Genomic DNA, 27,006 nt, shown 5'->3' on the forward strand with positions numbered 1-27,006 from the left:
CATAATCTGTGATGTTAGCAGAATCTGCCTGCCTGCACATGCTGATGTGGACACACCCCCATTTTTCAGAGCAAACTATCCTGCCACAGGTACCTCCTGCCAGCATATGTACTTCAGACACTGGAGTGTGAGCAGCCCTCTGTCTGGGTAGGGGTCCCAATAGCTGGAAGCAGCCTGGGTACAGTTCTGTGAGGAATTCGTAGCCTGTGTTTTAACACGTGTTGCACCCCTCAGGACTCTTGGAGCCAGGGAACTTCCAACACGTCCAAGTGGGACTTAAGAGCAGCAGCTACAGCTCTGATCTTTCTTCTTTCCTGACCAGGGATGCTTAGTACCTACAGACAAGTTCATCCTGCTCTGTCATAAATTTTGTGATCTCAGGCATCCTAATTATAGGTCACTTCCTGGGAGGAGGGGAAAATGGTCTTCCTGCTCCTGAGGTCCCTCATTAGTTTGAAGTTCAACCAGGAAGTGGATCCCTCTTCTCAGCTCAGTCTCCCAAGTGGCTCCTGCAGCCAGCAAACTTGCTAGCTAACAGGTTTGGGCCAAGCCACTAAAGTCCTTCAGTCACGCTGGTAGTATAGTTACACATTTGCTCTAAATGGCTCAAACAGGGAGTAGGAGTCAGAGCTGATGAAAACAAAACACAAACACATGATAAGATTTCAGTAGTGCATATGCATAGTTGACACGACCCTGCTGTAGTATAGTCTAGTTTAAGCTGCAGGGGAACCAGTCCACTGAGCCTTTGGCATCCAGCTCAGCCAGCTGCTCTGTGGAGAAGGACAGGGGCAGAGGAGACCCATCCCTGCAGCTGGTGATTCAGAGCTCTCGGGTGAGGCTGGTTTTGGAGGGTTCATAAAGCGAGTTCCTGAAGTGCTGGGGTGTGAATAAGCCTGAGCTCCCTAACATGGCTGATGTGCTGGAGCAGGCAGCAGGCAGTGCTCTGCCCAGCTCGCATCAGCAGCTTTCTAAGCACTTCTCAACAGGGTGGGGTGGTCGCGTTTGCTGTAGTCACTGTTTTGTACACTGGGGGCAGAGGAGGGAAAGTGTAAAGTGTTCAAGTGAGTCAAGAAGCCAACAGAAGAGGGGCATTCCCTACTGCCTGCCCTCTCTCCCAGTGCCAGAGTGCTGTCTATTGATAAGATTTTTTTTTTTTTTAAGCTGTTGGACTGGAGCCCCTGCTCTTGTCCTAGTTGCTCATTTCTTCTCTGCAGCAGCTGCATGGACCCAGCAGTCCTTTGTTGGCTCCCTGCAGCCCTGGCCAGCAGCCACTAGCACTCATTGCAAGCCTGTTCGTGAGGGAATTTACCTAGGAAATTCAAACAACAGCAATAAAATAGGGCTAAATGTTCACATACACTTACTGTCCTGCTACCAAGCAAGTGGTCTAGTCTTCCTGCAGATGCATTCTTTGCCCTTTCAAACTGCTTGTTGTGGTGCCCGTCACTGTCTTCTGTTTGAGCTATCATAGCTCAGAATGATTCTGACAGATCACTGATGTGATGGTAAAAATATGCTGCTTTTTACCTTCAATTATTTGTCAAAAAATATAGAAAAGTCGGTGCCTTTCCAAGGCAATTAATTTATGTCCTTATTTTCTCTTGCATGCTGGTGGAGATTTCCTCAGGCTACACATTTAAGAGAAACCTGAAAAGTGCTTGAGGGATCTGCACTTGAATCTTTTCATCTCCAGCCATCGCTAAGTGGGCCTTTGCTGCAGGCTGGCAGAGTCGGAGGAGCAGCACTGCAATGTTCTTAAAATATAACTATATTTAATAATAACAAAGGAAGTATAAACTCACCAGCCTGTTCAGTTGCTTTTTATAGCAATGTTCCCCCATTTCAAGCCTGCGTCAGTGTTAAAGTGCAACCCTTAAATACAGTTAATCTTGTTCCGCTGAGAGTCACATTTTCCAAGGAGGATCTCAGTTGCTAGTGCTTGATGTTACAATAACTCAAAGCTGCCAGGAGCAGAGGGGAGGCATTATTTTAAATTAGTATATATATATTAAAGAAAGAAAACAAAAATCTGGTTGGGATGGTTTTTTTCATTTGTGAGTAGTTTGGAGGTTTTGCTTTTTGGAAAAAGAATGCAATACTGAGAGTGCAGAAGACGTGCATTCATCCAGTGTTGCATCTAATTAGCAGTGAATAAAAATCTAGGCCAAGCCCAAAGCCATGGGAATTAAAGATCATGCAGATTGAGATTCTGTGGGCTAACTATTTGTCCTGAACCTTTGGAGGGCAAAAAAAGACACTGCAGCATCTGCTAGGTGGGTAGATGTGTGTACAGTTCAGCATGGAAGAGGGCAGCTTTTTTGTGCCTTTAGTCTGAGCTTGCTGAATTTAATTCTTCTCTTTGCTACAGATCCCCGTTATCAATTGGGGAAACAACATCTTCTATTTGTGACACAGCTCCTGACCTGTGATGCAAAGCTGCATCCCTGGGTTCTTTGTAGGGTTAGTTTTGTATTCAAGAAGGTGCCTGAATGAAATGCCAGGACATTCAAACAGATGAATTACAGAGTGCAGTAGCTCAGCTGAAAGACAGAAGAGGTTCTGATACCCAAGTGCAGATTCTTTCACAAAAGGATCCTTGCTTTTGTGACTGAACAAGGTGTAGTGCAGGCACTACAAGCACCCAGCCCTACATATTGTCCATACATAGAGAGAGATGATGTTTCTTTTCCTTTTCCTTAATTTTTTTAAAATTTTCATTTAGTTTAACAAATGTTTCCACTATTGGTGTCAGAAGCTGTGGTAGAACGAAAAACCAATTAGATTTTTAGGAAATTTGTAAATATTTACACTCCCATATGTACAGCAAAGCAGATGTCTGCAGAATAGCAGCTGGAGGTGCAGCAGATGTGCTGGACTAAAGGGAAGCCTCTTGGAAAGGGTTTTTCAGAGGCAATTTAAACTCTCCACCAGGGGCTTCAAGGAGAGAGAAATTAGCATGGAAATCTTGGCTTAGGGTGGTAAATATTCCAGTCCCTAGGCCAGGCCTGTGCCATAAAGTGCCTTTGTGGCACACAAGGATATGCTCACATATCCTTGGGGATGTCGGGCTTTGTGTTAGAGCAGGCAGCCAGCCTGGGTTTGCAGGAGGAGAGCTAGGACTAGAAAAAGGATGCTCATAAAAAGTCTCAAAAGGAATCAGTTCTTTCCACAAAGGGACACTTTAAGAAAAAAATACATGGCTCTACAAACCTTTAAAAAGTTTGGGATTTTTTCAGTAATTAATTTCCATAGTTAGCTTAGACTGATGAAAACCTTCTGCCTGCACCAGTGAGCATCCGGAGCCTAATGCAGGCCTGGAGGTAGTGCAGGGGATACCACAGGACATAAGTACTTTTCCAGCACATGCAAGGGGTTGCATTTTTGCAGACATAAGTTCATGATCATTGACAGAAAGACAGTCAGTTTAGCTCAATCCTTTCCTTATGTGGTAAGGAACAGAGGGTAAATAACTGGGGCCAGGAGGCTGAGGTGGTTTTGTCCCTTGCAGACATTCTGAGAGTACTTCATCCTCAGGGCAGTTGGTGTCAGTTTTAGGAGGCATAAATGAAAGAGTTTGCCTTTATTGCAGAATGCAAGTGGTGGCATGGCTTGAATCCACAAAGGCAGCAGAATTGCTTTTACTGGAAAGAAAATATTCCCAAGCTGCTTCAGAGGAAGCAGAAGTAAAACAGGCCACCAGTAGGTCTTTGTCACCTAATGATGGTGATTTTGTTGGAAACCATGAGGAGCTGGGAGTGGACTCCCTGGCTGAGCAGAAAGAGGTACTGGAGTAAGTCAAGGGTGATCAGCATTTGGAGCCCTGCAAAATGACCTGCTTAGCTTCACAAGGGAGGACTGCCTCCTGCCCTTGTGTTTACAGTACTGGTTGCCTCTGAAATGCTGATCTTTCTAGCACCTTCTTTGTATTTGCAGAACATCATAAAGAAAGTAATCGGACAAAAATTTGTATACAAGTTTGTCTCCTTTCCTGAGATTTTAAAAATGGATCCACATGCTGTGGAAATCAGCAGAGAGAGCCTTTTGCTGCAGGACAGCGACTGTAAGATGCCTTCGGAGAGCAGGGATCAGCACAAGCACAGCTTGTCAGCACTGAAAAGCACAAGCCGTAATGAATATATCCACTCTGGCCTGTACTCCTCTTTCACTATCAACTCTCTACAGAACCAGCCAGACCCTTACAAGACAATCAAAACAGAAAAACTGGAGGAGAAGTCAGAAGGAAACACACCAGTTGAAGAAGTCCGGACTGTTATCAGATTTGTGACAAACAAAACAGACAAACAAGTTACAAGGCCCATGGTGTCGTTGCCTTCTACTTCTGAAACAGCAGCTGCCTCTGCTTTCCTCAACTCTTCAGTATCAGCTAAAATATCTTCCTTAATGCTACCCAACAGTGCCAGCATTTCATCTCCATCATCATCCTCTTCCAGGTCACCATCTCTGTCTCCCACCTCACCCCTCCCTACAGAACACAGGAGCTTCTTCCTTGAGTCCAGTTGCCACGACTCAGATTCCCTTGAGCCTCTGAACCTCTCCTCAGGCTCCAAGGCCAAATCCCCATCTCTTCCCCCAAAGGCTAAAAAACCCAAAGGCTTGGAAATCTCTGCCCCACCTATGATTCTCTCCAGCACTGACATCGGTTCCATCGCCCTCAACAGCCCTGCGCTTCCTTCAGGATCCCTGACTCCAGCTTTCTTCACTGCACAGGTAAGACCTGCCTGTCTCCAGGTATTCCCTCCTTGTGGCCAAGAGTGTTAGATCTATGGGTCTGTCACCACCTGATGGGAACAAAACCCCAACACATGGGAAAGAGGGAAACACAGCAGTGCTCTGAACAAGGGGTGGAAAGTAGGTTTCTCCTGGGGTTTGTTCCTAATTGAGTGTGGGAAAAGCCGTAGCTGTTTGCAGACTGCCTGGAAGGATAAGGAGATGGGCAGCCATTAGTGAATTGTTTATCAGTTCAAACCAGCCTCCAGATCTACAAAACAAGCAGGAAAAAGCAAAAAAGAAAACCAAAGGGGTTTTGTAGGTCACAACTTGAGCATGTGGGATTTCTCTACTAGATGTTGCATCCATTCAAACAGTGTGACCTTTTTGTTAATTTTTGAATGCAGAGCAAATTAAGTGATTCCTAAGACAGGCTCTGAAGTCAGTTTAAATTTCCAAAGTTGTACAGATCCACAGAGTACTTGCCAGAGCCTCCCTTCAGCACAGACCTAGTGAATAACCAGAAGGTTATTTTGTTCTTTTTAATAACATATTTGTGGTAATGTCAACAGCAAGTTCTCATTTTCAAGCAAGTCTGTGAAAAAAACCCTAGGAGTTCAGAGCAGAAGAGGAAAATCATATAGATATGACTATGTATGTTCATTGGTGAGTTTTGTCTCACAATACCACCTCAGAATTAGACAAAAAAAAGTCCAAGAGTAAAATCATCCCAATGTGGAATATCCCCCAAGATCCCCAGCCTTGAAATAGCAGTTGATGCAAATATTAGCATTGAATGTAGCAAACCGGACAGTAAATAAATACGTACAAAGGTGTATTACAAGCTCCCACTCACTTCAGACTGTCTAGGACACACATGGTATCCAGAATCCTGTCACCTCTTCCCTGTTGGAAGTTGTTGGAGGTGTTTGATGCAGGCAGCATTGTGTGCCTGCATGGCACAAAGGCCCTGGCAGAAATGAATGTTGGCAAGTGCTCTCAGCCAGCACAGCACTTGCTTTTCTGAGCTTTTCAGCTGGCTGCAGAGCGAGTTTGTGCAGCTCAGGCACACCTGTAAGCCACTGAGATACAAAAGTGTGTCACCAAGAAAGAGGAGTTGTGGGCTGACACCTGTCATTTTTGACATTTTTGACATCATAAAGCCTTTAAGTGAAGTTATGTTTGACAGGAAGAACAGAAGTGTGGCAAACCAAAACTGAGATGCATTGACAAACGTATAACCTCTAACTGTGGTATAACCACAGTATTTTGTTTGTTGGGAGCAAATCACATCAGATGCCAACCAGACACAATAACGGTGTGAGTTGTTTCAAACCCACTTTAATCTGCTGCTGCTCCAAACCACAGGATGAACAGAGATTTGTTTCCTCATTTTGTAATTATTTCTTTGAATATTTAACTTTCCCATTCATCTATAAACTGGTGTACTTACTGCCCTGAAAGATGTAGAAGGGAATTATGTTGAGGATTGTGGCACTCCTTTAGCAGGAAGGATAGCTAAGGCTGGGATGAGTGTTACCCAACTTAAAGCCATCACAAACCTTTTTCTGTGATAGGTTGTCCTATCACAGAAGAGGCATATGGCATCTGTGTAGGATAGTTTCTGGGTCTAATTATTTAAACTTTTGGCTATACAGCAACATAGCTTTTATCCTCTCCTTTAGCCTCCTTTTTCTAGTGTGGATAAGAAGCACCCTGCATCCTAAACGCTTGTCCTAGTGAATATAAACTGAAAATTACGTAACAGCTGTATTCAGATAACTGTAATATCACAATGCAGAATAACTAAAACCATAATTTAGACTGGAAATCTGCTGTTCATCCCATTATCCAAGGAAGAACATGCATCATATCTCAAATGGTCTCTGATTTATCAGATCCCAGTGTGAAACACCTGCTGCCATGGGCAGGTGCAGAACAGAATGTCTGCTGCAGGAGTGATGTAGGTTCTGAGAAGGTCCTGCTGCCTGAGAGGGTATTTCAAATGGCTTTCCACTGTACCTGCTGGTCATGAGGAATACTGTCAGGTGGAATGCTGTGAAAGGCCACATGATACACACAATCAATTTCAGAACAGAAATGTATGTGTGACAGCACTTCCTGTTATCTAACAGCTGGAAGTGACAAGATTGTGCTTACACACATTGTCACGGAAGTCAGGAGCCATGAGCATCATTGCTTAACATAATCCTGTGCAATGAATGATTTCTATTTAAACTGTTCCTGTGCTTAGATTATAATGACATTTTTAAAGTAGGAACTTCCCAATGGGTTCCACATCTAAGACCAGATGTACAGCTGCATGCAGGCAGAAAATGAAGTGACACATCAATTTCCGCATGTAATTTAGGGATAGCCTGTCCTGTGGTGTTGTTTACACTTAGGTTTCCTCTGGTGGTTTTGATGCTTGGCTGATGGCAATACTGAGAACAAGCCTGGGAGGCCCTGTGCTCTTTTTACACTAAATATTAAACAGATTTGGAGGCTTGCTTTGGCTGGCTCTTGGTTCTGGCAGAACTTGCAGATGTTAGTGCTCTGCTCATCAAAGGACGTGAGCTTTTGCTTAGCACTGTTGTTAGTCATGCTAGCAGAGATGAATGGAGGGCAGCTCAGTTTCAGACTTGCTCTGGCTGTATCTAGATAGGAATAAACACCTCCAAATTTTCCTCATTATTTTCAAAAGACCCCCTCAAGAACTGCACTTTCATTTCTGGATATCTGCAGCTTCTTAAAGAAAAAATAAAGAATGGAGGCTGCTCACTGGAGTTCTTAGTACAGCTGGCACAGTACTGTGTCCTTAGTTGAGTGTTGTTGGCTCTTGCTGATTACATCTTTGGTTTTAAGGTTAGTAGGCTCTTCTGTAAGTAGATCTGAGTATTTATCCTGACCTAATTCAGTGTGTTGTCAGCCTCAAAAATCTCCATCGGTAGCCGCCTGCCAATGGAGCATCAGCTTGAAATGCAGCACATGAAAGGGGCTCTCACTGGTGCTGCTGATTTCTTTCTCCATGAAAGCAACATGGTCCTGGGAAGAGAGTGTTTTGTAAAGGACTTTTGACAAGTGCCTGCTTGTCAAGTGTTTTGGTTTTTTTTTTTTTTTTTTTTTTTTTTTTTTTTTTGGGTTTTTTTTGGGTTTTTTTGACAAGAGCTGTCACTTACTGAGATCAAGACTGAGGTCTTCTCCCTGCCAGGCCTCCATCCACTCTTTGCTCCTTTTGTTGTCATGCAGATATATCCCAGCCCTGACTGGTACTCCTGTGACCTGCTGATTTACTGCATCAACATTTTTTGCTTTCCCAGTGATACCATGGGTTTATTACTCCTTGGGACATAACTGTGGTTTCTTCCATGGGGTTTCATGTTTCTGATCCACCTTCTTCAGCACAAGGAAGGTGGCAGGGTCCTTTCCCTGCACATTTCTCCACAAACCTCACTTCTTCTGAGATTCCTTAGCAAAACCATTCAAGAGCAGCCAAGGTCTTTGTATTAAACAGCCTTTCAGAATCACCAGGATAACTTTAATGTTTGCTGCTCCTTGTCTTTCCCATCTCTTCTGCTGGTGCCAAACTGTTTGACCTTGTTGTGAACTGCAGTGCAAGCATGTCACAGCAGGTCTGTGTTCTGTGTATCTGCACAGAGCCCCAAACACTGCAGCTGATGCCTCAGGCACTGCTTGGCGAATGAAGTCTGTGATACTCAAAATGCACGTGAGCTGTGGCAGTGCCTGTGTGAGCCTGCTCTCTGCCGGGGCTGGCAGGCAGCGGGGTGTCATGGGCCCTGGAGTCAGCAGCTGGTAAGGGAGACCCTGGCTGCGACTGCCCTACGTGGGAATTTGTAGTTCTGGCCCAGTGGGGAGCACCAGAATACATGACCTGCTGTTACTACAGGGAGATGCAGATACTCTCTATCTTCTATCTTCTCTTTACATATTTTAAACTCTGGACAAAAGGATGGCCCAGTTCAGCAGAGCACCGAGGCAGTTGTTCTACGCAGCAAAGCACATGTTTGCTTGCTAAGTGTGTACTCAAATTCCATTAAGTGCTTTACTAAATAGGACTGATTTTGATAATTGGCATCAAGATTACTGGTGAGATTAACTCATTATGCCATATACTTTTTTCAAAACTGTCACATGTTCTTTTTTGGCATGATGAAAGTTATTCTGAATACAGAATAATTCACGTAATTCTTCATTGAAATGAAGATTTGCATGTGTTCCAACTCTTACCTCCCCTCCAGTTGTGCTTTAAGAATGCTGAGGGCAATCCCAGCAATTCTTGTGCATCATGGCACTGGAAGGAGGCACCTCTGAGTTGGGAAAAGCCTTGGATTCTAAGTTCTTGCCATTTTGGTTCTTTTCAAACAACTAGCTGTGCTCTCTGTGTCCCCCTGGGCACCCAGCCCATACACCTGCCTCTCCCTGCTCAGCCCATGCATTCTTGAAGCATGCTTCTTGAAGCCTCTTCCATTATGAAGAGGTGCCATCAGGGGACTAAACGTCCAAGGCCAGCAGTGATTCTTTCAGCTCCACGCATGATTGCAGTAATGCTTCAAAAGCTGCAGTCAGGTCAAGGAATTGCTGCCCTTCAAAAGGCAAAAACTGATTCTGAAGGAGACTAGGTGATGGTGGCAGGCACCATGGTATTATTCTGTATGTTACAATGCATGAGTGCGGTTCAAATAAACAGTAACTGTGCATCTTGTTAAGCAAATAGAAATTAAATCAATTTACATATGAAAGAATATTAAATGTGCAAGTATCCAGTACTGACCACTGTGGGGCCAGGATGCAGGGCTGGATGGGCAGCTGCTGCTGACCATGCTGTATGTCTGAATTCACTGGGAAACAGAGCCAGTAGATGATGTGTAAGGCTTTAGGGGTGGAAAGTGCTGCATGGAGCTGTTAACTCTGAGCTGTGCATGATGGGGTGCTTTTTGTCTTGCAGACCCCCAGTGGATTATTGCTGACCCCCAGCCCACTGCTGTCTAGCATTCACTTCTGGAGCAGCCTCAGTCCTGTTGCTCCTCTGAGTCCTGCCAGGCTGCAGGGACCAAACACTCTGTTCCAGGTAGGTCTTCCCAATGCACAGCTTTCATTGCTAAATGTGCACACATGGAAGAGACATTGGGGGAACATCTCCTCACATCATCCTGAAGCTTTTCAAACAGATCAAGAAAATATGGGCATTACCGGGCACTTTTAACGAGAGGCCTACTTACTTGTACCCTCTTCCAGTCCTTGGCAGCACAGTCGGAACCTACACGGCAGCGTCTGCTGCAGCAAGCACACATATATTTGTGTGAAGGAAAGAGAAATAAATGCTGGACCCCAGAGAGAACAGGTAACAGAGCTCTCAGAGTTGCAGGAAGAGTGCAGACCAGTCAGTGACCAGCCAGGAAAGGGCTGGAACACAGACTCTGGGAAAACCAAGACTGTTTGGGTCTCTCTCAGTGAGGTGGATATAGGTTTATCCTTTTGTCCTAATGAGCTACTTCTCACTCAGAAAGCAAGGCACTCTGAACCTAAAGGCTCTATTTCCAGTTCTCCTGCCAATTATCCATGTGTCCTCAAGCAAGGACATACCTCTGCACATGACCTCGCCATATGTAATCGCAGAAAGGCAGCACTGTGTCCACTCTCTCCTGAGTATAGGCAGAGTAAAATTCTCAAAGTTTTATAGAGATGTGGTAAATACAAAAGTTATTAAGTAAGCCATGATGGCCACAGCACTCAGCAGCAGCATTTGCCTGAGGCTCAGGAAGAAGATGGTGGGGATGGTATTTGCAGCTCCAGCTGTAGCTGCTGCAAAACAGCTGATTCATTAAGTCACAGAAAAAATTATTTTGATCTGCTGATTGGCAAGAAGCACAGGAGCCCAACAGCCATCTGAAGAGTGCAAGGATACCCCTGGAATGAACTGCTGTGGATGGCCAGCACTAACAGAGGAGAAGGCTGCTGCTAGACAGGGACCCTGTGTTAGTCTGTGAACCTTCAGGGAGGCTGACTGCCCAAATCCAGGGCTGGGCTTTAGTTCAAGTAGTTGGTCAGGTACTGTCTGCACTGAGATAGTCAAGTCTTTCCACCTCCAGCTGCACATGGAGCTCAGGGCTCCTTATTTGTGTTTCAGATAAACTCAGTAATCCCTACTGGACCTTAGTTTTGCGCACATGGTTAGAAACAGCCAGACATTTAATCTGAGAAGTGCCTACACCAAGGCCTGGGATGAGCTCATATGGACACATGCTGGCCATTCCCTGGGGAACTGAAAGTGAGGAGGGGCCCTAGCTTTCCCTTCTGAGAGACCCAAAGGACCTTATAAATTATGTTTGATTCAAGCCAAGGCCACGATAACAAGTTGTAGAGCACAAAGCCTTATTTTAACAGTAAATAGGAAATGAAAACCACAGCTGAGGCCCAGTCAGGCCCACTGAGAACTGATGGGTCAAGCCAGTGTAGGCGCCAGGGCAGAGCTCTCCTCAGGCTGCCTGCACAGGCCAGCCCACACTCCATGCATACCCAGGGAAGAGCTTGTAATCAGGTTCAGTGTTTCAATGAATCTTGGCAGAAGTGATGGAAGCATTTCCTGAGGTTTGGTGTGGTTAAAGCAGAGGTATCAGCCAGTCCGGGCCACACCAGGAGCACGGTGCCAGACCCCCTGCAGCTTACACGGAGTGGGGCAGACAGGAATCACCAACTACCATCTGATGGAAGAGTAAACTTGTTACGAGCACGTTATTACATGCACGTGGAGGGGGTGGTTACCACAGTTGTCTGTCCAAGGACTGATCTGATAAAGGGTAAAAATACATCAGATGCTTAAAGTTGTTCAGCTCTTGTCTCCCTCAAGCCAACAGAAACCCAGCACAGCTCATGGAGCTGGGCCTCGAGGCCAGATCAGTATCTACCACTGGGATAATTCCTGCCTCATGCTGCAGCAAGTTTATTCCACCTACTTGCTTTACTTTTTCTCAGGTCAGAAGTTAAGAACTAGTCAATACCCACCACTGCAGGCAAGGTGCTGTCATGATACCGTCATGAACTAGGAATATACAGCTTCTGTATTGAATAAGTTTTTTTGCACAGTACTTCAGAAGCAGCAGGTTAATCTAAATGACAATACATTGTGCTTTGCATGCTGAATGACCCAGCGTAGCTCATTTGTAGTTTCTGAGTGAATGCAGAAACTGTAATTACTTGAGAGTAATTTTCCCCATGCTTTGTACCCCAGTTGTACTTTTTCTGCCCTAAAACTACATCTCAGCTTTCACTTTTGCCAAACTCTTTCCTGCATAAAAGACAGACAAAAAGGATGTACTGTAATTAATAGAATGTAGACTGAAGAACATTTTTGGAAGCACAATGGATGGCAAAGACTGCTCTGTAGTGTTCACTTTCCCAGGGTGATGATAAATGTATTATGTGAACTTTTATATATAAAATGGCCAATAACAGATTTTTATATCCTCGTGCATTTACAAATTATTCAGGTTTTGTCCTCTATTTTGCATTCCTAATGGCTGATGCAAGCATTTGATATATGTCTTACTGTACAGACATCACAACTCTTGTAACCATCTGGAGCCATTTGCAAATGCTAAATCCATGTGCTTCTTGGGCTGAATGTTTTGAGATAAAGAGTGATTTTTACCTTTTGGCCTCTTAACAGTTTCCAACTCTGCTAAATGGTCACATACCAGTGCCACTCCCCAGTCTGGACAGAGCCTCTTCACCAGTACTGCTTCCTCCAAATGCTCAGAAATCCTGATGATGCCTCATCATACCAAGGACGTATTGGTGAATTTAACACTTCATTCCTATGGGCTAGTTTTTCCTGTGTCACGAGAAGGACATTGTGAATCCCTTTATTACTTTGGTTTGCACTTTTCATTACATGGATAATCTACTTTTATTATGTTAGCATTTTTCAACAGTGTTTATATATAAAAGTATATATAAATCTGTTATGCATTAAATGAATTATAATTTTTTTATATCATAGCTCTCAAGTGTTGAACACTTCTGTTGTTGATGAAGTACTTTTCGTAATGGATTGCAACAATGTACCTAATAGGGATGTGAAGCTTCTTTTTAATCCCTTTTTCTGCATATTATGCATTGTGCTTGTGTAAACTATAACCGGCTGTGCCTTCTTTTGCATAAAGTCATGTAAATGATTTATATATTTTCTAGTATTAAGATAAAAAGTTGAAAGAAAAAAACTAGTATTGAACAGCCCTATGGTAGTATTTCAGTATTTTCTCCACAGCTAGGCCATATGATGCAGTGTATTAATGTAACTTTGTATTAAGTGCTTTCAAATTGTATAAAAATAGCCTTATAATTTTTCTTTGCTGAAGTGAAAAACGTAATCCATGTTACAGCCAGATGTAGTTCAGAGTAACAAAGCCACATTTATGCCCAAGTTCTTCTGTCAAATTGCAAATGGGAGGAACTGGGCTGTGTATGTTCATGACATGTTTCCAGCATTTGAGAGTACTTCTGTGGAAAAGGAGACATTGCTCACAATTTATTTGGCCTGTACTTCTCATGAACTGTCACCATTACAGCTGGAAAGAGTGCAGGTAATCTCTGTCCACCCAGGGAATGAGGATCATTCCTGATAACCTCCAGGTGCTTTATTCAGCTGTGCCAAGTACCTTGTACTACTTCCCTGGAAAGACTATTGTAGCTACTCAAGCTCAGAAGGTCACATTTCCCCTTCCCCCAAAGCTGGAAAAGTTACAGGTCTGTAAATTGATGCCTGGTGCTTGCAAAGAGGCAGAGACTGTACATGTGGGATGTTTATGTATAAACAGATGAATTCTGGATGAAAAAACAGCACTGTGTTACTATATACTTGCAACTTGGACTTACTGGGTATGTCCTCTACCTTGAGGGGATGGCTTAGTCATCTAAATGTCAGGTTAGGATTAGGCCAGACTCCCTGGCACCACAGACTCTAATCCTGGCAGGGCTGATGCAAATCTTCAGTTCCCTGAGGTGGCTAAATTGGCTTGAATGCAGCTTTACTGTGTTGGTTTTTCAGATGAGACCATAAAAGCCAGCCCCAAATCTGATTCCTGTTTGTGACAGGTCATTCAAACCTCTACTTCGCTTTCTGGCCGAGCAGCTGGCCACAGTCCATTCTTTTTGAAATGTATGCAGTGAGTTGTCTGCTGATTTTCTGCTTGGATGCATTTCAGTGATGATGTGTGTAGTTATTTGTAAAGTGCTTTTGGATCCTTCAACCTGAAAGGTGCTAAATAAACATTTTATTAATGCAGCTCTGATGTTGAAAAGCCATTTTTGGGGCAGAGGTGGTTGACAAAAGACAGCAGGAATTTTCTTCAGGCTCCTGGGTGGCACAACCAAAAATGACTCATCAGTTCCACTTGCAGTGATACAAACCTGCTGTATCCATGTAAGTACCAGCTGATAAACACAGCAATTAAATGCCAGACATGAGGAGAACAAATGAAGCACCTGGGACATCATTTGCTCGACTCAGCATTTCAAGAGCTCAAGACGTGCCACCCCCGAGTCAAAAACAGAACATGAACCTATGCAAAATTTATGAGTGAATGCAAATTTTATACAAAGTAAAATCAGAATAGGTTGGAAGAAAGGGCAGTGTGTAACTGATGGGACTGGCGACGTTAGTGGAGATAAATCACACGGGCTCGCAGACCGAACATTTCTCTTCCCATGCATTCCTCCCAGGTACATGGAACAGTTTTCAATACCAAAGTTACAGAGAGGTAATTATTTCACACTACAGAGCTGACTCCTGCCTCATTTTAAAAAAACCTAAAAATTTAAAATGAATATCAACTTACACCTATAAGGCATGAACAGCAGCATTGGGTCTTGTCTTGTACGTGCCACTGTAGCTAATGGGAGAACCTGGCATCAAGACAGTGTTCCTCACTATGAGTTTAAAAAGTAAAGATGAAAACATACTAGTGTTGAATATTACACTGCAAAAAACCAGTTGACCATGAGAGGAGGGAGTATGTGACAGAGAAGAGCTTCTTGGAAGTACCCGGATTCCCATGATTTTTTTTTCCAAGGTTTTACTATTAATAAGGCAGAATTTTTTCTTCTCAAAAGGCTCAACACACCCACAGCTTCCCTCCAGCCCTTAAATGATTTTGGACTTTTTTTAAAGATAGCAGAAAGCAACAATTCTGGGACAAAATCCTATTTCAAAAAATTACTGGAAAGGATCTGGGAGAATCCAATAAAACAATGGAAGACACAGAAAGTGCAAAGGAGTGCTGTCTTCTCATCTTTGAGAGAATAAAAATAGCAAGAGAGCACATCTTCTGCTAGTTGACTTTTCAGTTGAAAAAAAATAGGCTGTCAAAATCTGCCTTCTAAATCAGTCAATAATGTGAAACAAAAAATTTTGCTTTTGGGAGGTATTTATGCAAATAAAGTCCAGCCTCTCAAGTCTAACACTTACATGAAACACTAGACTGTTGTGCCTTGTGCTTTGAAGACAATATTCTATTGGTAATCTACTGCATTTTATTAACAGGTATCTTTTTAACTGTAGAGAAAAATCAAATAAATGTTTTTAAATAAATACTCTGGAAGTGTCAGTGTTTCTGTGGCATGGAGAGCTTCCAAGCCAGCAATCCTGGGGAACAAAATGGGAGTTTATTCTCACTTCAGTATTCTTGGTAGTAACTGCAATTTGATCATACTTGGGGGATTTATTATAAGATTTGCACTTTATTCATGCTTCAGCAATACACAGAAGTTCCCATTACTGTACAGAGTGGGTTATTATCAGACAGGCACGCACCCATCTTGAAATACCTACCAAAGAAGTGAAGAACTGTCACTAAGATTTCTGTTTAAAGGGGAGGTGGTCCTTTCAAACAAGACCATAGGGTTAATTTTAATGTAACATCTCTGCATTAAGAGGCTGTGTGATCTCGTGCCTACAGGAAACATCTTCAGAAGCCATCATGACACCCAAATGAACTTAGAAAAGGCACAGTAAGTACAGGTAGTCTTTTATGTAAGGGCATAACTATTCCCTTCTGATCTTCAGACTGTCTGTATATCCTGTAGGATAAACAAACACAGGCCTCAGATTTAAGCATATCCCTCCAAAGTCATCAGAAGACTACAACTTTTAAAATCTGTTTTAGCCCCGAACTGTAACTGCTCTTACCAATTAATGTGTGAGTGCTCTGCCTACACAGATGGAGACAAACCTATTTCTTGAGGGCAAAGAGACTGACAGCACGAGTGAGAAGCAGTATGAATTTATTTAAATGAAAAAAGCAGACTGAACCTCAAGCAAGGACTCTGGAGCAATCAGCAGCATGGCCTGCCTTGGGTGGGGGCTGTTATTTGAAGAAAGCATCCTAGAAGAGAGGATTCTAGGATACGTTGGAGTTCTTTTGTGAAAGATTCCCATCAGTTCACATTCACTCTGCAAGAAGTGCAAATGCATAAATGTAAACTTAATTATTCCTAACATGGCTCCAGGCCAGCTACCCCCTCCTGCAAATCACATAACAAGACAGTGAAAAAAGGAAAAAACAGTCTTTGAAAAAACAAACTCAGGGTGTGAAAGAGGAGGGGCAGGTGACAGCGCACACGCTGCCATGCAAAGCCTACAGGGAGGTGCTCTGCAAGAGCACGCTGGAGAAGAGACAGGGAAGAGCATTTTTGCTGGTTTGCAATCCACAGCCGTGGTAATTCCATCAGCAGAAAGATCCCACTGCAACAAATGAAGGAATTTCATAGCTCTCTGGGGAAAAATGTGTTTCAAGGCAGGGCATCTGAGCCAAGTAAGACTTGTATTTCAATAGGAGGACCATGAAAGTGATGCACTCAGGCAGGCCTGCTTCTTGAGTGAGCTTGGAGGATGCAGCCAGCACAATAAATGAAGCAGTCATTTACCACAGTAGCATGTGTGTATGTCTGCATTCACAGTTTAAGTTTGCTCAAAAGTTACAGAACTTAAACGAGTCAATGGATTTTAGAAAACATGCAAAAATAATCAGAAGTTGTTCACATTTTCCATTGACATCAATCTTACTCTGTTACTGAGAGAGGCACAGTACTGCCCAGTGAAAGTAACATACAAGAGATTAAAAAAACCAATCTGGAATAGCTGAACTCTAATCCCAGTTCTGAAAACAGGTTCCCACTATGGCTGAGAACAGGACTATGATTTCTGTGCAGCTGAACTCCACAGATGAAGAAGGTGCATGGTAGGAACTCCAAAGTCCATATATCTGCTTGGCTTTTATACTTTTCACAATCATCCCACCTGTACAGTCAGAGCTTACCTACAATGTTCCAACTGCTACACACCTCCTTTATGTTTCACAATTTCACTTGTTGCCCTTGCCCATCTCCTAGACTGGTATGATATGGATACCGGTGAGACACAAGGATGTTGCTGAACAACACAAAGGCCAAATGGGAGCATTAAATCTCTAACAGCCCAACCTCTGAAAAAATAAAACCCCCAAACCGCATAAAGTAAGCATTCAAGTTCCTTCCCAAAATTAAAGCATTTCATAGAGATGTTACATTTGTTTTAAAGCCAAAATTTCTGAAGGTAAATAAGGTACTGAAATGTGCTAACAAGGTGCATGAATTATTTGAACTCTGCTCATTAGTGACCAGACAAAATGATCATGTCACAGACAAGGCAAGTTCTGAATTCTCTTCAGTGTCACAATGTGCTATAGCTCTGCATTTCCATACTCTGATTTGTTTGGATTTCTTTCAAGTCTGACCTTAATTCCGAGTATTTCCTGGGTTTATAATACTTAGCCTGGGGATATTTACAACATAGCTTTCATATATTTTGTCCTCAATAATGAAATTGTATTCTTAACCCTAATTCCATTTTAACATTGCTGAACAGAAACCATGTACCTTTATTGCATTGAAAAACTCATGCACAAACAACAAGCAAGCAGCCCCAAGAACGCTACCTTGCAGTTTTTCAAATGATTTGCAAATACAAAGTATGTTGATTCTTTAATAATTGTTTATTTTAACTTTTATTGCCCAATTCAGGGATACACTCTGGCTACTGAATGCTGTGGTAAAGCAGCACAAAAATAACACAGCCATGTTGAGATGCACGTTCCACTAGAGCATTGCTGAGCTGTTGGTTTGCCCCTCTCCTCTCCCAACCCTGTCCTGTCAATTCCCATCCTCCACCCACCCTCTCCCCTTCAACCTTCACCTGCACGTGAATGCAACCACATCACCAGCACTTGCCTCTGTCCTGGCTTCCAGCCCACCTGACTCTGACACACACCTACACCCACACCTTGCCATCCCTACCCTGGGCTAGGTGGGACACATCAGGTATCATCTAAAAATAACTACTTAAAATCAGCCACGACTTGCAGGCCGTTTCTCATTAACTGATTGCTCATCGTCAAGCAAAGGTGGTCATACCAAACACTGAAAGCCATCCACTTTCACCGACTCTCTGCTTGGTTTTTGCCACACTTGAGGTCTTCTCTCAAAAAGGCCAACACTCCTACAGTTCTTGGGGACAGTGAAACCAAGGCCGTAGTACCTGACTCTGCCAGACAGGAGGCAGAGCACCGAATTCCATAGAAAGGATGTCAGAGATGCCCAGCAACTTCAGACTTGCTGACTACTGCCCCAAAGAGGCAACTGCCACAGAACTGTCTCTGCTGATGCAGGAATTTCAGTAATAGACAATTTTTAAAAGCCCCAAACTGGCTTGACCACAGATGCCAAGTTTCTTAAATATGTTCTTTAAAGCTACCTCCTAACAAAGAACACAGATTCACTTGTAGGTCCTTAGAAAAAATTTCTTTATAAACAGACTGCTTTAATTTTATGGAAGATCTTTTCATCTGTAACAAAAAAGCTGAATTCCTACTTAAAATGGAACATCCTTTTGTTAGCTCCGGCTGATCCCTTTCTAAGTTTATTAATGCACTTCATTTTACCAGGTAAACCTTTAAGTCCTTTACTAATTAGTGTCACATTATTACCTGTTCTTTTATGACCTATGAAGTATTACTGTTCTAGAAATGCTAAACCCCACATTTATCCACAGTGAACATTTAGTCTACCTTCACTACTTCTGTAAAAAAAGGAGACGTTTTTCTGATACTTCTTTCTTCAACACTGTGACATCTACAATGTATTTCCTACAAAGTTAATTGGTATAAAATCTAGATCAGATCCATAGCAACTATAAAAAAATATATAATAACTATTTCAGGACAAGGTTTGTCATCAGTGCCAACTGTGCCTCTGCCACACATGTAGTGCTCATGCTGGGATCAGGGGAGCCCCGCGCCTGTGTCCGAGGCTCGTGTCATGCTCCCAGGCCGTGTGACACGCGGGGCTGGCTCACCAGCAGTGACACTCTGGACCACGCTACTGAGAAGGTCCCGAGCAGCCTCAGTCACGGATGAGTCACGTCACTTTCACTGCCACTGCACTGAAGGAACTAAAGGAGCAGCCAAAGGTGACCCTGGGGGCTCCCACAACACACGGACCTTGCTAAACGCTGCCAACAATGTCCCAAGAACCGCAAGTTCACTTAGTCTGTATTTTTAACAACACAGGGCTTTTGTTATTATAAATTTCAAAACAAAACCAAAGAATTCCACATAATATTTATACTTTCAAAAGTACAATATTAATACAGGTCGGTCAGTTAGAAATAACAGCAGTTTGTTAGGTCTACAAGATTTAACGTAAAACCGGTTTACAAATGCTGAAAAGCAGTAGTGGTCCAATAGTCACCGTTACACATGAATTTCTCTCTTCCAGAAAATAAAATAAAAAAAAAAATCCCAATTCAAATTTACTAGTATCAATGAAATATTAATAAAACACCCCCAAACATGCCACAATCACTATTCACAAATAAAGTTAAAATGAAATATACAAAAATTCACTTAATACTGTTAAATAACAATAAACTACGAGATTTCCTGAACAGAAATGGTAGGACCCCTGAACGTTTTACAGTGAATGTCAGGAAAAATTAAGTTACCTATGACTATTTTCATGGTATACCAGCCAAAGATTTACATGACCATTTCAAAATATACCAATAAAGATTTACAGTCTCTTTAAGATGCACTAAACAAATAGGTTCATAAAGGTGAACACAAATGCTTAAAAATACTGTAACCATCACCAAGGGTGTACTTATGATACTCACTGAGATGCATAAGCATAGTAGTAATATGTTTACTATCTCTGGAAAACAGGTAACATCTAAGATCTGAAAAACTCTCTAAGTTCCCATTGTAAAAGCTCTGTTAGCATAGTGAGTTCTTCTCAAGTACAAACTTGCATCTTTCCAGTTGATTTCAAGTGAATAATGCACAAATGGGAGACCAACAAGGTGGGAAAAGTGTGACATTATTCCCATGTTTGTGTAATTAGTTGTCCTGTTCCTCTGTAATAAGAAGTAAGCCAGGGTCCAACATATACGAATTGTCTTTTTACTATTTGTATTTCTAAGTTAAAAACAAGGTAAAAAAGTTATTGTTTCTGCAGGCCCCATATGCACAACAATGTGCAAATATGTTATGCTGGAGTAAGCCTGACAAAATGTCCAGCCTCCATGCTCTAATTCATCAATAACTAACATAGGATCTGAGAGCAAATCATAGTTACTTTTCACTTGTTTGAATCAACCTTCACACCATGTGCTTTTCAAAAACATAATATGCATTATAATTTTTCAACTATTTCAACACATACTTCCAATGTTAAATAAGGAATTAAGTGCCAAGAACTTAGAGCATTAAAGATGGCTCACCTATAGCCAAGCAAAGCTATGTTTACATTCCAGGAAACACTGCAGTTTAAGAAATACAAAAAAGCCCTGCAGCAGTAGAACATTTTATCAAGAGAAACAGATGCATTCACATATTATAAAGCCATTGCAACTTCTTCAGGCATGGAACTGTTGTGTTAACTATACAGACAGTAGTTATTTAGCAGCAATGATTCCGCAATAAATAATGCACTGTGTTTCTCAGTCCTGCACAAAAATTGCAGCTACAGTTACATCAACAGCTGTAACCTACTGGCTCTAGTGGCAGAGGAGACCTTAAAACCAACTGTACAAAAAATTGTCACACTGTGACAACAAATATAAAAACATAATTTGCAGGTTGGAAATAAAAAGACTCCACTGTTAAGAGGACAGTGTAGACAAACTGCGATTCCAAGTCCACCAAGAAAAAGCACTGCCTTCGGATCCGAGTCCTTGACCGACAGGATAGGCTTGGCCTTGACTCTGCACTGCCCCCTTTAGAAAAGCATGCTCTGCCTTCTGTTCTTCCCATGTCCTGCAACACAACACGGACCATGGTAAGAAACCGAAGCACTTGCACAACAGAGTATTAAGTTATTACCAAGATCTTTGTCCTACTTCAAGGCAACTCCCCTTGTGCTTCACCCAACATCAGCATCTTTCTTTTAACGACGCTCACTGCATTGATTTTTCACTTTGCCACCGTTCACCCCCACACGGTACTGGTTTGGAACTCCGAAAAGTTCTCACCTTCGCAGTCCCTGACCATCCCTTGTAAAACTCACATCTTTCTGTGCACTTAGCTTATATGTCTCTACAGGAATCTCAGTAAATCATTCTGGATTTTTGTGACACTATATTCACACAAACCAATTTAACAAAGCATTTTCAATTCCGAATGCCTCTGGCACAGCATTCTTTTAGCAAGCATGAGAAAAAATAAAGCTTTCCATACCGGTCTCTGGGTAAGTGGAATTTCTAAAGCCAGGATCTTTTTGCAATTGAATCTCTTTTAGACTGAATATTGAAACACCTGAAATGTAACAAAGAAATTAATTCATATACAAATGTAAAACTATGTTTTATTGATCAAAATTGTATTCTTAATTATATAGTTTAGATAAAAAATGTTTTCAATTCACAAATATATAAGTCTCTAGATATCAGACTTCTTTAATAGATTAGAGAGCTTTTCCTTACACCATGTACTTAGTTTTAATGCACTATCTTAACAACAGTCTGCTACTTTTCTACTCCTCTTACTTTCAGGCAGAGTGTGTATTCTTGTTCCAAGACTTCTGAAGTATGCATGTTTCATGGCCTCTTCTGCTGAAATTCTCTTCTTTGATTCATACTATTAATATAAAAGCATACAAGTGTGTTGGCTTCCATTAAAAATCTCTTTGCATCAAGTGATTTCATCAAAGGGAGAAAGAGTTCTATTTGCTCAATATTTCCCGTAATTCACTAGGACAATTATTTTTCATTACTTTCATTTCATACGTGACAATCTAACGTTGTATCAGAATCAGTACTGCCAACATGTAACAAGATCACTAAAATAGTAAAAACAACTTCTGCAAATGGATGCAGGTCAAAACTACACCTACTCTTTATTTATAGATGGCACAATGATTAGATGTCTCCTGCTTGGCATCTGTGCAATTTTGGACAAGGCTGCAGACATTTAAAAGCTGCATACAAGCAAGTTACAGTGCTGCATCTACTCAAAGATGCAAGAGTTGGCCTTCCATCTTGCTTCCAGCTCCTTTTTAATACAGATTCAAAGATAAAACCCACATACCACTTCAGCTTTTGAATACAGTTGCAACATCAAGGAGTAATATTACACCTTAGGAACTCCTTCTTTAGTACTAAACTCAGCTTATCATTAAAGAAATCTAGCATTTTTAGATAAAAGTTTTGGTTTAATACCGTATTTCACAAGAGATTTAGTTTTTTCAGGGCTAATAGAATAATTCTATTTTTACAAAAGGTAGTAAGAGAAGAAATCGGTTCTGGGGGAAAAAAAAAAACAAGCATCAGTTCTTTAATTCTCACACTAGACTGGCTTCTTCCCACATCTTTCACCCACAACAAACTCAGCAGCACATTCCACTTTAAGATAGATCTAAATACTCTGGCTTCTAATACATTTTGTATATAATATATTAAAACTTGAAACTTGCACTTTTATAAAGTAAAGCCACAAAGCACATCTTACTTGAAGGAACTTCGCTATCAATTCAATTCCTTCCGTGTCTAGCCTAAAAAGAAAAATATTTTAAAAAATTAAAACAGTTATGGAATTGTATTTATTAAAGTAAAACTGCAGAGGAGCTGACTTCATTAAATGATATCAAACCTGAAAATTATATCTAAACATGGAAATGCTTTCATCCAAACTACATTTATTTATGTTAATGTGAATACATGAGTCCTAATATCGAGGAACAAGACCATTTGGAAAACACTGGGGACACACAAATCCTTAGTTTGGATTGTCTTTTACTAGCTTGACATGGATCATTTATTTGAATTTTTTAAATTATTTCTTTTAAGCTTAATAATACTCATTTACTAGAGGGACACAATGTTAGACCTTCTTCAAAGTCAACAACAAATGCCTTTATTATTAAGTTTATTTATAATAACTGCACAGACCCTTCAACTTCGTCATTATGGTTTTAAAATGATTGCAGGAAACCTGGCCATTTTAACAAATGGCCTAGGCCTAGTATATAACCAGAAGAGAAGTAGTGTTTTTTGGGAAATGCTGTGTGAATTCTCCTACTATGGAGATATCATTAATCAGAGTTTATTGTTCCATAGGTCATTAAGGAGCTGTGGTACCTACAATGGTATTAGAGAAAGCAATCACACAGTACCAGGTTCTGCTCTGCATTATCATCTGCCCACAGTTACACAACTGATGAATAGTTTTACACTATTCAGTAGCAGACTGTACTTGGAAATGCATTCCCACTTAGGAATATGCAAAGCCACAGGGATGCATATATTCTATTAATAAAACACAAAGTACCTTGGTGCATGGTTGATGAGAGGTTGTGGTTTATACTTAGGAAAGTTGTAGTTTCTAAATTCATCACTGGAAGAAATGCCTGGCCATGTTTCTTGACATGGAGTTCCTGCATTTAGAAGCAGTAACAAATTCAACTTAAAAAATGGAAACAAACAACATTGACATAAAAAAGCATTTAATCCTGTAATTTAAAGGAGAAAGGTAAAAAATCATTCAATAAGCCCATATTGTGCACCCTCAGCTGTACACTCAGCTGAATCATTTTTCATAACCTTGATTACAATGCAATATATAATATTGTTCTACAGTTCTCATACAAACACGGTGCATTAACATTAACATTGCTAAAAGTATCCATTTACCAAGAAGTCTGAAAATTAAGTGCAGTTCATCTTCAACAGTTGAACCAGGAAAAAGAGGCCTTCCTGATGCCATTTCAAAAAATATGCATCCGACGCCCCTTTATAAAGACAGAGAAAAAGATAAAGCAGCAATAACCCTGTAATTTCAGCTCATAAAGGCTTCTGGGATTTCTCTTCAATTAAAACAAATGATTGGTTGTTAGCCACGCCCTGCTATTAAAATATTTAGACAGATGTGTAGCAACAGAAGAGCTGTCAAAGTTTAAACAAAACTTGTGTCATAGCTATATTACATCCTCTTCCTTCACATGTTGCGTTAATCAATTTTATTAAAGTTCATGGTAAAATACCATGTTACCCTGTCATTAGGAAAAGGCAGCTGTTTTTTTCCCCTAATACTGTGGGCCTAATGCTTGCTTACTCTGAGCAATAAAAAAGTACTCTGCATTTTCAGAGAGGAATAATAGCATCTTCCCAGTCTAACAATCCTTTCCCTAAAAATCCAACTCAGTTGCAGCCTATAAAAATTCAAAGGTTGAGTATTTGAATGTTACTATTTAACAGCAAAGTTGACATTTTTTCAACTTGACTCAGAACAAAAATTTAAATTAGACAAAGCTATACAAACCACATGTCAATTTGAGTTGAATACTCTGAAGATCCAAGGAGAACATCAGGTGGTCTGTACCATAATGTGACAACTTCATTGGAATAGGTCTTTGTAGGAACAGACTTTGCTCTAGCCAATCCTTGATAAAAAGGGAAATGAAGAGTCATGTACAGCTTGCTGAAATCCTTTTCGTATGAAACTGACAAACTATTTTAAAGACCTTATACTTGCTAAATATTGTCTCTTAATGTTATTTAAGGCCCTAATAAATAGATTTCTACAACTTGTGATTGCCTTTTGGTATTTATGGCAATCTCATGGTCAGCATTTTTAAGCACAGAAGAAAGGTAAACAGATCAAAACCTAGACTAATCCTGTAAATTCCATTAAATTGGTATAGCATTAGATCAATACGACAACTCCTTGCTGCAAAAACCTTCTACACTGTTTCTGGAAAACTACACTGCAAAAGGCAGAAGGCAAACAAATAACTAAATGATGGAAACAGACCAAATAAGTGTTGGATCAGCAGGGGTTTTCCATCCTAACACTGTCAATTTGTCAGCAATATCTTTAATAAAATTCAGGTCTATCATGTTAGATGCAATCTTCTGAGCAACTTCCATTCACACAGACGGGGTAAAATCAGAGGCACAGAGCACAACTTTCAAAGGATCTTCCAGACTACAGGAGGAAACAGGAAAATGTGAATGCCCCACTCTTCTGTAAATCCCAAGGAATTTGGTGTATCACTGACAGCATAACACCTGACAATTTAGCACATGAACAAGCCCTTCCTCTCTCCTGTCATGGTTACCCTGCTTTAGAGTGACTGTGGAGTGTTAGGAGAAGCAATGTGAGCTCCACCTTAGGGATTTGACTAAGTATCAATTTCACAGGAAGCTTAAGACTACTTTCAAATTGCAAGTCGAGTGACAGTATTACCTATAGAGACTCTGATTATACCCTGTAAAAGACTGACTTTCATTTTCCATTTGAGAACAGCCAAATTCACTACAGACCCAAGGTACTCATTTCTCCTTTATAAGGCAAAATTAGTTTCCTTTGCTGAGACAAAAAGAAAGTTATTACAGAGTAATTTCAGGCCATACCAAAGTCTGCAAGCTTCAGTTCTCCTTTCTCATTAATTAGTAGATTTTGCGGCTTCAAATCTCGATGTAACACCTTTCTCCTATGACAGTATGCCAAACCACGAAGAATCTGATACAAAAATAGCTACAAAAGAGAACATTCATATAAATTAGACAAACAATGTTAATCTACAGATTACATGACTAGAACAGCCCATTTGGGCACTGGAGAGTTAAGTACTGAAAGCAGGACAAAATTACTTCTCAAAAAGTGAATTATTCTCCTTATGAGCAAATTCTGGACATCATCATTATTGTTCAAAGATTTAAAATCCTTTTATGCTAATGCACTGCTTTAACACCGTACTTTACAACAAAGACTTTAAGAGCAATTTGTTCGGTTTAACTGAAGAGGAACACAGGGCTGTTTATTTTTAAAGTAAGCATTTACCACTTCTCTTCCCCACACTAATGTCTTTAAAGATAACTGTCTCTGACTATATACTCAAATTCCCTTCTGCCGCAGAGTCTCTTCTGAAAATGCAGCTCAGCAGCGTTTCTATCCAACTGTGCTAAACTACATAAAGAATGTCTTGGCAGGCTACTGGAAAAATACACATAGATTCACAAGCTTAGGGAAGATGGATAAATGGGTAAATGAGGATTATTAAAACAGCCCAACTGCCTCTGGTATTTACATTCATCCCCTCACCTTGACACACACAGGTTTATTTTAATCCTTTGGAACAGCAAGCCAAGCAACAACTTCAGTCATGCATATCAATCCGGCACATACATAGATATAAAAGTAGTATGGGGCGAAGAAAGGTTTAGCAGTGGGCAGCCAAGCAAGTTTCATGTATTGCTGCAAATACTCTGCAGTTTCTGTATGTATAAAGGGTCTGATCTTGAACATAGGACTTTTGGGTAGCCATTGCTGGCATTTACCACACAGCAGTCCTCAGCACAGGTAATCAAATGTACAATGAAAAAATACAGAGCATTGCAGAAAACAATGTGACAAATTCATCATGTAACAGGACCTCTGAGGAAAAACACTAGAATGTTTTTACATGACCATGTTCTAACATATTGGTTTATTTTTGCACCAAGTGACACCACCAAATTCTTTTTCATAAACTGGACAAATACACAGCAGGTGTAGTTACATCCATCTGTTCTCAGTCTGCTGACATGGGATTCATCTGTGCTAGAAAAACAGGAACTGGGATTGATTTCTTTCTCTTTGCTTTCTTTTCTGAAGAGCAGAATGAGAAGCAACAAGTCTTGTTCCATCTACTCATGCCCATGTTGCAGGGGTAATCAGTCCCCAAGCT

General features: G+C 41.1%; 2 protein-coding genes across 3 annotated transcripts in view; one reads left to right on the forward strand and one right to left on the reverse strand.

The window, feature by feature from the left end:
- The window catches only part of ELK3 (ETS transcription factor ELK3), a 37,138-nt gene extending 21,798 nt beyond the window's left edge, over positions 1-15,340 (forward strand). Inside the window, exons 3-5 of the mRNA XM_039571579.1 lie at positions 3,937-4,731; positions 9,698-9,820; positions 12,419-15,340. Coding sequence (XP_039427513.1) covers positions 3,937-4,731; positions 9,698-9,820; positions 12,419-12,517 — 1,017 coding nt within the window. The 3' untranslated portion in view covers positions 12,518-15,340. The remainder of the gene's footprint in view (positions 1-3,936; positions 4,732-9,697; positions 9,821-12,418) is intronic.
- A 2,421-nt stretch (positions 15,341-17,761) lies between these two features.
- Positions 17,762-27,006, reverse strand: part of CDK17 (cyclin dependent kinase 17) — a 92,456-nt gene continuing 83,211 nt past the window's right edge. For both annotated transcript variants that reach the window (XM_039571577.1, XM_039571578.1), the window contains 8 exons: positions 25,691-25,814; positions 24,597-24,717; positions 23,969-24,066; positions 23,607-23,712; positions 22,788-22,830; positions 21,827-21,917; positions 21,519-21,596; positions 17,762-21,098 (listed from right to left, as the gene is read on the reverse strand). In XM_039571577.1, the coding sequence (XP_039427511.1) occupies positions 21,061-21,098; positions 21,519-21,596; positions 21,827-21,917; positions 22,788-22,830; positions 23,607-23,712; positions 23,969-24,066; positions 24,597-24,717; positions 25,691-25,814 (699 nt within the window). In that variant the 3' untranslated portion in view covers positions 17,762-21,060. The remainder of the gene's footprint in view (positions 21,099-21,518; positions 21,597-21,826; positions 21,918-22,787; positions 22,831-23,606; positions 23,713-23,968; positions 24,067-24,596; positions 24,718-25,690; positions 25,815-27,006) is intronic.

Source organism: Corvus cornix, chromosome 1A (assembly GCF_000738735.6).
Source record: "Corvus cornix cornix isolate S_Up_H32 chromosome 1A, ASM73873v5, whole genome shotgun sequence".
Classification (NCBI taxonomy): Eukaryota; Metazoa; Chordata; class Aves; order Passeriformes; family Corvidae; genus Corvus; species Corvus cornix.